Here is a 13,109-nt window from a genome sequence, read left to right on the forward strand (position 1 = left end):
TCGTTCTTATAAAATGAAAAATAGGCTTACTTTTAATTTAGATATTAAACATAATGAAAGAGCCATGGTCATGGCATAGAAATGTTTACAAAAGAAGTTTGAATGTAATGGATCCTGGGTAGCACAAGATTTCTACTGTTAAAGAATAATATGTGAAGAATGGCATCTGATAAAACACATTACTGCTGATGAGGACAATTTGAATATTTCAGTATGTTGTTTCAAACTCTTAACAATATAAATTGACACCTTTTCTCATATATATATATATAATCTATCCTTACCTCCATTTTGTCTTCAGAGACAATGAATACCACCTGTGAGGGTAGCTGCACATGTAATTGTGGAGCAAGGGTTGCATAATCTCCAACAAACCAATCCTAAGTCAGCACTGCTTGATTCCAATTATAAGGAGAAATCCACAACGACTAGAAACAATGCCAAGATAAACGGAGAATACGTACAGTACCTGGTATTTCTAAGTGGTCACCCATTTTAACATTGCTTAACTTGAATATATTATGTTTTCATCATTTCACATGAATAACTTTTCTCAATAATCTGCTAATAAGATTCAAGAATTTTGGTAAGCCTCCATTTTTCAGCGTTCTTTCACAATTTTTTATCTTTATGTAACCTGAGAAAAAACATTTTTATGTTGGAAAAAAAAAAAAATGGAATCTTAACAAAAATGCAAAAGTTTTTGAAAACCAAACAAATTATTTCTTTCATTTCTGTTTGTAGCTTCATCAATGGACGTATGAATTATTAGAAGAGAAAGCTCGCCAATTGGTAAGCCATCATTTTTTTGCATTTCTTAAAGAATTCAAATCTAAAGTTATTTAAAGAAGCTTTCATCGTTATTATTTTGTTAATTTGTCAGTTATATCTTTTTCTCACTATATATGTAAAAGTCAATGTTTGGAAATTCACCTCACTTTCAGCTTCTTACTAACATTCCTGAAAATAAATATATGCAACTCTTCAATGCCTGACACTATAGTCTTTTTTATAAAGACCCATCTAGAAGAAATTATAATTTTTATCTTTTAGTGGTGATACTAAGGCATAGGTATTATTTTCTTTTAAAATGTCAATTTCATTTTTCATTGCAGTTTTCCATTGCTGACAATTTTCTGAATTAATTGCTTCAATAAAACTTTTTGGCATATTTTCCATGGAATAGCAATAATCTGCTTGATAATTCTTGAAATTTTCTGCCACTCAAAAATTTGGTGTTTTTTCTATTCTTTTTGGATACTGTCCTGACATATTTTTGACTTTAGCATCAGCATCATTGTTGTCATCATTATTAATATTTTTGTCTGCATCAACATTGATGTCGTCATCGCTTATGTATGAATTTGGGGAAATATACTTCGTAAATTGGATTTTCGCTTTTGAACTCGAACGTCTCAGTAAATTTTATCCATTGGATTCATATTATTTTCCTGGGGGAAAAAATACTAGATGGGCTGGACTTCCTTTGTTATAATGCTTATACTTTTAATATTTAATTTGCTTGTCTTATCCATGAATGTAAATTAAGTTGAGTCAAATATAGGCATTCTGCCTAAGTTTCTGTTTTATTTTTTTTTTTTTTTTTTACTGCAGAACGCTTCATATGGCGTTTACTCAGTCTTTTATTAAAAGATCGGCTGCGTACATATGCAGCTGCTATTAATATATACGTCTATAAGTTTTGGGAGTTTACATAAGTAAACATCTTGTCATTTCAAAAAGGGTTTGCCACAATCTTTTAGCTGTTCCATTTTGGTGTGGTGAATGAAGCGCCAATTTGTAATGCTTGATGCTCTGGTTAATTAATAAAAGTTCAAAGTCTCTATTAGTAAAATTCCATTCCATTGTCAAAGCGAATACACTTTACTGCTCTCTAAGGGTCGATATAAGCAAAGTATGTTTTAGGTGCTAGCAGGGAATCAGATTTTTTCTTTAAGAAACATTAACAATATTAAACCAGAATAATCATCTACAAAATTGAATGCATACCTGAAGTTTTCTCTGCCCATTGGTTCTATGAAACCGTTCAAGTCCGAATGCATATAATATATGCATATGAATAAATGCATATAATAATGCATATATATATTGGTAGAGTTTTTGTCTAGCATCCTATTTTAGTACTTTGCCATTTTTTTCTTGTGTACAAACATCGAAGTTTGTCAAGTTTTTACTTTCATTTCATCAACCACATTCGGTAATTTGATATCTAAAATATTGCAGTGTCCCAAAATTTTATGCCAAGTTTCGAGGTGGTTTTTAATTTTATGCCAAGTTTCCACGTGGTTTTTAATAGGACTATACTTTTTAAAATATAATCTTCCATTTTCTTTAATATTGAATACTGTTCCATTTGAGTACACAAATTTTGACTTATTGGGGCTGAAGTTTATATTTGCACTTTGTTTAATGACAGTTTGTACAGAAAATATATTTTGTTTAAACATTGGAATTAAAAGGGCGTTTTTCAGAATACAGAAACCAGGTTCGTCTTTATTATTCCGTAGGGAAATTTTAGCATCACCTCTCTTCAAAACTATATCATTTACTCAGCTACTATTGGTTAGTTTCACAAAGTGACTCTAGGGTACTCTGGAATCATTTGATTTTGTTGGGTTTTTTTATGGACATTTTTTTAATTTCATGATACTTGTAGATTCCTTATTTTCCTTTATCTTTTCTGTTTCTTTCATAACTTTTTAGTGCTACTTTAAATTAACTAAAAGTCATGGGTTTTTATTTCTGAGAAATCACAGTTGTAAATGGCTTAAAATCACCTAGCAACCCTTTAAGAACCATAGAAATAAACTGTCAGTAATAATTTCACTAGACATTTTTAATGAATCTGCTGTTTTGGCCCTTATAATCTGTAATCGTATCAGCTTCCATACATTTTAGAGACGCTAGTATTGTATATAAAGAGATAATTTTGGCTTTTCTTTGATAAATAATGCTCTTAATTTGCTTAATACTTTTTGGCATATTTTCTATGGAATAGCAATAATCTACTTGATAATTCTTGAAATTTTCAACCACTCAAAAATCTTGTATTATCAGAGATAAACTTGTCAGCCAAGCAGTATATCAATTCCACAAAAACAGTTGCATCCTTTTCAGTAAATTCTGAGTTGTTTCGATTTTCAGGTTGTGTTTGAATGATTTTATGTAGTTTTTAAATTGATAGATAATCCAAAAATGTCATCTGCCATAATTTGAATTTTTATTCTGATTTCTTGAAGTAAAGTTGTTCACCGAGTCCATAGGCTTTTGAGTTGTAAACCATCTTAGTTTCAATCTTGTATACAGCATTAAATGACCCAAAGAAGGTTGATATGCTGGTTAAACAAACAAAACAAACCATCTTAATTTCAAAAGAAAAGGGAAATTATGTTCCAAACAAAATGGCAATATCGACCCAGAGAAGTTTTAAATTGTAAAAGCTAAGATGGAAACTAATACTAGAGTTTCGATTAGGTAGTCAATCTGAAGAACAAAGTTCCTTCTTGTGTGAGGAATGAAAAATATGTGCAGAATTCTAAAAATCCAGTATGTTTTATGGATTCCAGTTTCTGATTGGCTGATATTAGAACATAGTTCCATCTGATTGATCATTTCTTATCACCTCTGTCTATAAATAAAACCGTCAGTTTTTTGTAATCATTCTTTCAATTTTTTTTCTATAAAAGACATTGACAATATAAATAAACAAAAATCTGATAGCTATGTTTGAAATGAATGAGAAGAGATAACTTTTGGACTTATGATGCGTAAGGACCCTAGTCATAGAATCACAGGGAAAGTGGAGGAATGATATTCTTTGTATTGTAGTAATTAAACAGGGTATGTATGTACATAGTGTAGCCATCTAAATCTTCCATTATTTTTGTTTTCTTTTAATTTTTAATATTCTCACTGCGACCACCTCATTTTTGCTTAGTATGTTCTTTTTCTGTTATTCTTAACACTTCTGAACTGCTACCCTGTCTTAACAAATCAGCACGATGCATATACAAAAGATAACATATTTAAGTTTGAATGAAAAGTATAGAAAAAGGAAACCTGGAAAAGAGACCTTAATGTTGAAACTTCAAAATGCTGAGGTCAGAAATATTATTTTCTAGCTGAGTTTATAATTCAAAATATAGTAGTGTTTACAATTTTAAATCAGAAATTTGAGAAATGCGTTGCAGCTTTTCCTTTATGTCAAAAATGTTTAATCAATAATGGAACAAAAATGTTATGTACATTTTATGAAAGTTACATAAAGACGAGAAACACATACACACAGAAAAATCATATACAAGGCCCCAAATTTACTCCAAATTGCTTATTCTTAATCCAGTAGCTTAAAAAAATTCCTGTTCAAATGAAAGGTTCAATTCATAGAAGATACAGTTTTACAAATTTTCTTTTTATTAATTAAAATAGAAATTATGAAAAATGTATGCCATTTTTCATCACACCTACACTAGCCAGGAGACCCGACATTGCCTGGAATTGAATGAGAATCAACAAGTGTTTACTCTCCCATACTTTTATTGAAATTGGTTATTTTTCAATCAAATTGATTGCCTACTCTAATTACACCACAATGTAATTGAGAGAAATCTTCACATGCCTTCCTGCAATGACAGTCCACAATACATTGTAGATTGCAATGTTGAGAGGTAATGAAAATTGTCTTGATGCCAATCTTGGTCAAATATTCTGTGACAAAGATGGAGATGTGGACTGTTGCATTGTCCTGGTGGAAATGCCACTGGCCCGATTGGAAGAGTGCTGGCCTCTACCGATGGAATCTCTTCTTGAACTTTCTTAAAATCTCAACGTTGTTGGCTGTCTGTTTAGCGGGAACCCAGTGCATGTAGATTTTTTTTTTTTTTTTTTTTTTTTTTTTTTTTTTTTACATGGGGGGTCACCACTTATCAAGGCTATTGCGTGTACAGTAATCAATGAGATAGTATTGTAGTGATCATTAGTATTGGAGGTTTTGATAGTGTCTTACTTAAGACGGCGGTTTGTCAGGAGTTTGTTTATGTTGGACTTGAAGACTTCCTAGTTGTAGTCGGGTGGGAAACAGGCAAGCGGCAAAGAGTTCCACTGGCGTGCAGTTCTAAGAAAGCAGCTTTGCTCATGGAATCTACGTTTGGATTTAGGCACAGATAAAGAGTGGGGAAAATTATTGACAGTAGTTTCAGCCAGACAGGTGTTTCTCGTGAAACTTTGGCGAGGGGGGGGGGGGATTGGGGCTCAGACAAACACCTGCCATGGAAATAACAATAAAACAAAGCCAGGCTTGCAACGTCTCTTCTGTGTGAGAGAGGTTGCAGGGAAGAGAAAAGGGCATCACCCACTAAACCATGAAGTCTATTTTGTACTCTGTCAAGGCAGGATAGGCTGTTTTTAGCAGCTCCTGCCCAGATGTGGCAACAGTACTCCATCCTTGGACGTACTTGGCTTTTATACAGATAGCGAATTGCATCAGTAGTGAAATATCTTCTGGAGCGGTAGAAGGATCCCACCATTTTTCCAGCTTCCCTGGCAACAGATTTGATGTACGTGTTCCATTTCAGATCAGGAGTAAAGGTCAAACCCAGAAGCTTGTCAAAACATGGAGCCTCCCCAAGACGAGAGCCATCCATTTCAATTGATGCCAGACGGGGATCAGAGCGTTGATGATGTAAAGATAGAAGCTTGGTTTTAGATAAATTAAAAGTTACCAGCCACCTCTTCCCCCATTGTACCATGTGCTCAAGATCAGAGGAGAGAGAACTTTGTCATTTATGGCCTTTGATGTGTTGCCATAGATGGTCGTGTCATCAGCATAGATGTCAACGAATGATTTAAGTATGTGTTTTGGGAGATCATTGATGGAAGAGAGTTGGGTCCAGGATGTAGATCTTGCAGAGCTGAAACCATATTGCATGTCACTAAGAAGGTTGTTTCTGTTGAGGTGGTTGACTACTTCTTTATTTAATATGGATTCCAACAGCTTACTCATGACACAGAGGAGACTTATTATTCTGTACTGAGAGGGAGATGACTTTTCACCTAAACTCTTAAATACAGGGCATACTGATGAGGTTTTCCAGGGTGTTAGAAAGCACTTCTCCTTAAGGCAACGCTTAAACAGTTTTGTAAGTATGGAAGCAAGTTCTGGTTGGATCTTTTTCAGCACTATAACTGGAATGCTGTCAGGGCCAGTTGCTTTACTGGAATCAAGGTTCTTGATTAGCTTGGCGACCTCACGCACAGATCAGAGTTAAAAAAAAAAAAAAAAAAGTAGGGACCATAAGTTTCTGGGTGGATTTGCTCTGTTTGGCCCACAAAAAAGAGGCACTGGATTGGAACAAAAATAAAAATTGCATCTGTCTAGCAACATTTCTTCTTCATTGACAGAGTACGGAAAAAAATGAACAGGCTTGTTTGTTATGATTTGTTGGCTAATGCTTGGGTCTTAGTTTTTTCAGCTGTACACCCAGATTGACCCCATCCCGATAAATGTGACCCTTATAGTATGCTTCAGTGGTAATATGCTCTGTGTGTGGATGAGGAAAAGTTTTTTTAAAAATTCTTACACATGCATAAACGTGGGTGTGGGTGTATAGAGAGAAAAAAAAAAAAAAATTTCTTTCAGGTGAGATAAGCTTCAGACAAACAAAAATTCTTTGGATTGAATTGACAAATAATTTAAGTGTTTCTTTTCTTTTTCCAGAATACTGCACTATCTCTCCAGTTACACACCGAATCAAGATTAAAGTCACAAAATAATTTGGATGAATTACCAGAACCAAGCTAAACAAAATCCTTCCCTCCTGAAGTTTAAATACTTAATTTTTCTTTTATGTAGATCAATAAAAAACGACTCTTTTACATTAACCTTTTATCACATCCACAATTCACTGTGTTCATCTTTTTCAAGCAATTTTAAATTGATTTTATATTGTTTCTTTAAAATTACACAGCCATGAAAAAAGTGCCTTTTTTTTTTTTTTTTTTTTTTTTTTTTTTTTTTTTTTTAATTTATTCGTTGAATTAAAAAAATTTTCTCAACATTATAGATTTCAGCCATGTTTGTTTGTTTCACAAAAAGAAAATGTCATTTTCATATTTGGGTGTTTTTGTGAAACTGATTTTCTAATTTTGAAAAAGATTTAACATTCAAATGTTTAAAAAAAATTTCAATATAAAACTTAAACAAAAAAGTAAATGAAAAAGTTTATTCCAAAATTTTGTAATTAATTTTTAAGTTAAATAATTAAATTTTAACCAAAACTACAAAACATGCATTAAAAAAAACAATCTTTTTTGCGTGTTGCTGTAGTCTAATACAATTAAAAAAAAAAAAAAAAAAAAACATTCTTAAAATTCATAATGCTCATATTTTATTAATTAAAATAAAAAAAACAAACTTGTCATACTGCACTGAGAATCTATTGGAGTAAATCTAATTTATAACACTTGCTATGTCTGTTTGTCCGTCTTAATATTTCAAACTCAATCTTTTCTGAAACTAAAAGTCGCAGAGCGGCACTAGGGGCCCTCAAATGATTGGATTTTTTATGGACCAGTCTTTTAGGGGTCTTTAGCGTAGAAAAGTGGTGAAAAAAATTAACGTTTTTGGCCAAATTTTTTATATTTGTCCGGCGAAGGATGGGGCTTTCATATGGACCAAGTTTGTGAATTTTTGTTCAGTCTGTCGAAAGTTTTTAGCAGACATACAAACTCACACACACACACACACACATACATACATACATTTTCGCTTTTCTATATATACTAGCGAGGGGTACCCAGCGTTGCCCGGGTGTTTGTGAAGCCTTGACGACGTGCAGTTGGAAAATAGTAAAGTGTGAAAAAAAAACAGGTGCACGTTTTGATTGACGTGACGGCGATAGCTATTCAGCAGTTAGCATTTTGTGCGGGACAGTTTTTAATGAGGTCAATAAATCGGTTTGTTTGTTTTTAAAAACCTGCTCCCTGTTTATTAGGGGGAGCGTCTCGTCTCGAAATGAAAGCTACCGTCTGATATGACGAAGTCGACATTGACCAAACGTTACTTAGCTCTCTAGAGACCACTGGCTTTCGGCCAGTGATTAGTCGAGTTTCGCTTTTTTTTATACCGAAAACCGAATGTAACGCGTGCCGATGCGGGAAATGTCGAATAATTAACGTTTGAAAGGCAATAAAATTAAATAGACAAGCGAGCTCCATGGTTAACTGTGAGATATTACAATTTATAGATGATATAAAAAGTTTTAAGTTGTGAACCGAGCGAGCGCTTCTCTGAAAGAAGTCTTTTGTGGACATCGAGGAAAAGCGTACATACATACATTTTTGCTTTTATTTATATATATATATATATATATATAATGTATATAGACTAGCGGGGTGTACCCAGCGTTGCCCGGGTGTGTGTATGGGGAGGGGGTAAGTAATAACCCTGAAACGATGTTAAAAAAATCGGAACAACCAAAAAAAAAAAAAAACGCTGTGTGTATAGGGGTGGTAAACTAAGGAATAAGTGAAGTAAAAAAAAAAAAAAAAAAAAAACGTTACCCGGGTGTTTAAAGATGTAAAAGAAAAAAAAAATAGATTGGTCGGGAGACGGGATTGAACTCGGAAGCCTTGACGCGGAGGTGAAACAAATGCCAACCACTTAACCGTCTAGGCCAGGAGTAATAGGAATTGATTAGAATGTTAAAATAAGGCTTATAAAGCGAATGAAAGAAGTTTGATTGACAGATAGCCGCTAAATGAGGTCATTGCGGGAGCGTTACGAGATGACGTAGCAGTATTTTATTTAATGCTGGAAAGCTTTTTGGGGTTTATTTACTTTGTTTCAATGCAGGGCAGTTTTCGCTTCCCCAAGATGATGGTGGGGGAAAACCGGCTCCCCATTTAAAGGGGATTGTCCAGAAGATCAAAGCTGATTGCTTGTGGACGTTCCTGGCGCGGTGCCAAGAACACCATGTTAGCTTTTGAATTAGTTTCGCTTTTTATACAAAAAAGCCCAAATAGCAATAATTTTGTAAAATTTTCTGTAAGTAAATCTAGACGCTACGCGCTTTCCCAAATCGTAGATATTATTATATAGGTGGTATATAAACAGTTGTAAGTGATAGTAACCCCCCCCCCCCCGCGGGAGCGTGTGCGAAAGAAGCCTTTGCGAGACATACACGAAATGGTCACACACATTTTGCCTTTTATATATATATATATATATATATATAGAAAGAATAATTATTTTTCTACGGACACTAGTGTTTTAGGCTTACACAATTCGGATCAAGTAAAGATTAGATACTCCGTAGCAGAAGACAAAGATTGTCGAACATTTCAAGTGGCATCGGTTGTTTGACATTGCCGTTGTTTGTAAACACATCAAATAGCAAACATGGTCGAATGTTCCCGAGCAAGATTTTTTTAAAATATGTTTACAAAACTTTTTAAGATATAAAAGAAAAAATATATATTTGCAAAACATTTTCTTTAATATTAAATATTTACAAAACTTTTAAGGATTTAAAAAAAAAAAAAAAAAAAAAACTTTTTTCTATTTACACAAAACTTTTTAGTGTAAGTAACAAAATGAATGTAAATTTAATAAAATTTATTTAAATGAGTGCGTTTTTAATATATTTACAGAACTTTAATAAAACTAATAATAATAATAATTATTATAATTAAAATAAAAAGAATGAACTATATTAATTACAAAACATTAGAAACTGAACATTTCGAACAGTAAACTTGTACTTAATTTGTCTTTATGGAGAAGCAAGCAAATAGCAAGTTTTTTTTGTTTTGTTTTTTTTAATGAAAATTATAAGAAGTTTTGTATCTTGTGATACTATACTTCATCTTTATAAAAATAAAAGTTATAAAATATATTTTTAAATCTCGATTGTTTATACTTGTGATTTTATTATGCATAAAAATTGCCTCGGTTTAAGATTTCTCCTTCACTGACCACCTACATACATTGCACTTTAAATAAATATTGAATTGTATTAAAAACGCACAAAGAAAGATTAAATTTAAAAAAATAAAAAAACTGTACATAAAAATTAATCTTGGTCGCAAAAATCTGAACAAGTCAGTTATTTTATATTTGTTTCTGCCATTAAAAAGTTTGGTTATAATTTTATTTAAAATTGTGTTTTTTTTTTGTTTTTTTTAATTGACATCTGAAATTCTCAGTTATAACGTCAGTTTATTTATTCATTTGGTATTATTTTACGACCTACCCCAGCGTAGTATAAACACCCCCCCAACCACCCCATATTAAGAAAGGCTTTTGAGGTGGGGGGGTGTTTATTCAGAAAGCTGTTCTTAACATAGGGAGGTTGGAGTGTTTATAATATGCTGGGGCACGTTGTAACAATTTACCATTTATTATTATTAATAGTTTTATTAAAAAGTTCTGTAAATATATAAAAAACACTCATTTATTTAAATATATTTTGTTTAAATACGTTCGTTTTATTACTTACATTAAAAAGTTTTGCGTAAATAGAAAAGTTTTTTTTTTTTTTCTCAAATCTTTAAAAGTTTTGTAAATATTTAATATTAAAGAAAATGTTTTGTAAATATATTTTTCTTTTAGATCTTTAAACGTTTTGTAAATATATTTTTTAAAAATCTTGCTCGCAAACTTTCGAATATGTCTATTTGACGTGTTTACAAACAAGCAATGTCAATGTCGAACAACCAATGCCACTTGAAATGTTTGACAATCTTTGTCTTCTGCTACGGGGTATCTAAGCTTTACTTGATCCTACAATCCTCAGTCTTCTGCCAGTCAAAAGATTCGAATCTAGCTACAAAGCCACCTTTGCCTCCATTTGCTAAACTTCTACCTCTGAGCCACCAAACAATTGTCACAAGACTGAAGAGAATTAATAACTTATAAACACTCAATTCGGCTACATGACAAAAGGTTGAAATTTAATTTGGATTCTTTTTACCACATAGCAGGCACAAGCAAACCAAATCTTGTGACTAGTGACATCATCTCACATTAGAATCAATTATCTCCAAAAAATAACTGAGTATTATTCAAGATTTTGAAAATTTCTTAACTTTTGAAAGTCATGAACTTTCGTGCCAATGTAAATTTTCAGGACATGATATCAGAAAACAGGAGAGAAAGAAAAAAAAAATTAATGACTGCTTTTGATTTCAAACACAGGTTTGGATAAGTACACATTTTAAAAGTTTGAGCAAGTCTCTCCATCCCCATCTAACATAGGATGAAGGAAAATTGAGACATGCATAAAACGGTTTGAAGAATTCTTTACAGAGAAAATGTAAAACAAAAAAAAAGGAATTTCCCCGAAAATGAGCAGATCGTTTTATTTTTCTGATATTGTTATGTACACTGCTACAAGTCACTTATTGGCAAGTGAGAATCGTAGGTGGCTACCACAGCATCTATGCTTGCTCCTCCTACAATGAGACTCAGACGGCTGTTACTACTACTGCTATGTGTCATTAATGCAATGAGACATAAAAATTTTTATTTGACAAGATACTGTCAAGATAATCAAACTTTTTTTTTAATGTAAAGACAAGGCATGAATCCACATGATGTAAGGAGATAACGAGTGAAAAAATGATGGTAACGACAAGAAATGCCTATTGACTAAAGTCATAAATAGGAGCAAAAACAGCAGGAAAAGAGTTCTTACAAATCTGAAGTTCTTGGAAAGAAGCTGCTGTAATAGGGAGCTGTATCAAAACAGCAACCCAAACAGAAAATCGATGGAGAGCATCGAATTAAATGAACTTGAACAAAGGGAGCAGAAAATAGATCAGACGATTTTTAAGATACGGACCATAAAAACATTTATAGAAAAGACTGGGACTGTGAGAGAAAGGGTGGGAATCAATTGAATTATAAATGCTTATCAAGAACCCTCAAATGGGACAGAGATTCATCAACCCAAATATCACAAAAATACACCATACGTGAACACAACCCAAATATCAATGGTTCTCCATACATGAACTGATGGTAAATTTGTAGATAATAATGTGAAAGAAAGATAACCAAATTTACAAGAAGCAGAAAACTCCAAGAAAGATTTGATGTGAAAGAAAGACCAAGAAGTGATTTCTCCTAAAAAACAGAGCCATCCATGAGAACCCCAGGAAGAAAAGAGACAAACCTATGATTCAAAGACATGAACCAAGTCCTAACAGGATCAAACAACAGTGAGAAAGGGTGATAGAAACTATGAGTCATTTTGTGAATTAATTGTATATTGCTGCTAACTAGAACAATAAAAATGGAAGGTTTTTCAAGCATATCTCAATCTCCAAATTGACAAATATTTTAGCATGTATTTTGTGGGATTAAAATATATAAGAAAAACTTAAGGAAATAAACCTAGATAAATTCAAATCGAGTATAATAAATTATTTGCTAATATTTATTATAAATAAAGTGCGACAATAGCAAGATGGCTTTTGTTTAAATCTATTTAAAATTTGAAATATGAAAACTTTTTTTTTCTATAATTCACTTTTATCAACCTACACAATAAACAATCATATTCAAATACAAAAAAAAAGAAAAAAAAAGAAACATTGTTGTCATTAAACAATACACTGAAAGAAGAATCTTCTGATCACAGTCCAAAATATGTTTAACTAGTGGGGGGGTGTAAGGGAGGGAGTGTAATGCAGCGAAAACAGAAAAAAAAATGGCATAAATAACCCTTCGATTCGGTTAACTTCATGGTGCATTTCACCCAGTCCATTCCAGTTTTTTTTTTTTAATCAACTACAAAACGAAATAAAGTGAAAAAAAAAAAAAATGGCCAAACCGATGTTCCTTCATAACTCTCTTGTGGACGATCCCGCAACAGTGCAAAGTGGTGGCGGGCGAAGGAGGAATTAATTAGAGAGAAAAGATTTTACCGCTTCCATTGATCTTAACAGATTTCAGCTGTGAACTCTCAGCAAATAGAATATAGGAATCTACGATTATTGAGGAAGTGGATAGATAATAGGCCTATAACACACCTCAGATATTGTGCTACAGTTTGTGCATATTATATTTGCATGAAATGTCTTGATTT

At 32.5% G+C, this 13,109-nt stretch overlaps 1 protein-coding gene across 1 annotated transcript in view; it reads left to right on the forward strand.

Moving 5' to 3' along the window:
- LOC145277869 (large ribosomal subunit protein mL39-like) overlaps nt 1-6,919 on the forward strand; it is a 55,886-nt gene extending 48,967 nt beyond the window's left edge. Inside the window, exons 9-10 of the mRNA XM_080129826.1 lie at nt 745-792; nt 6,737-6,919. Of these exons, the coding sequence (XP_079985952.1) occupies nt 745-792; nt 6,737-6,820 (132 nt within the window). The 3' untranslated portion in view covers nt 6,821-6,919. The remainder of the gene's footprint in view (nt 1-744; nt 793-6,736) is intronic.
- Nucleotides 6,920-13,109: the final 6,190 nt, after the last annotated feature.

This window comes from Euprymna scolopes, chromosome 6, assembly GCF_053919585.1.
Source record: "Euprymna scolopes isolate OS-2025 chromosome 6, ASM5391958v1, whole genome shotgun sequence".
Lineage (NCBI taxonomy): Eukaryota > Metazoa > Mollusca > Cephalopoda > Sepiida > Sepiolidae > Euprymna > Euprymna scolopes.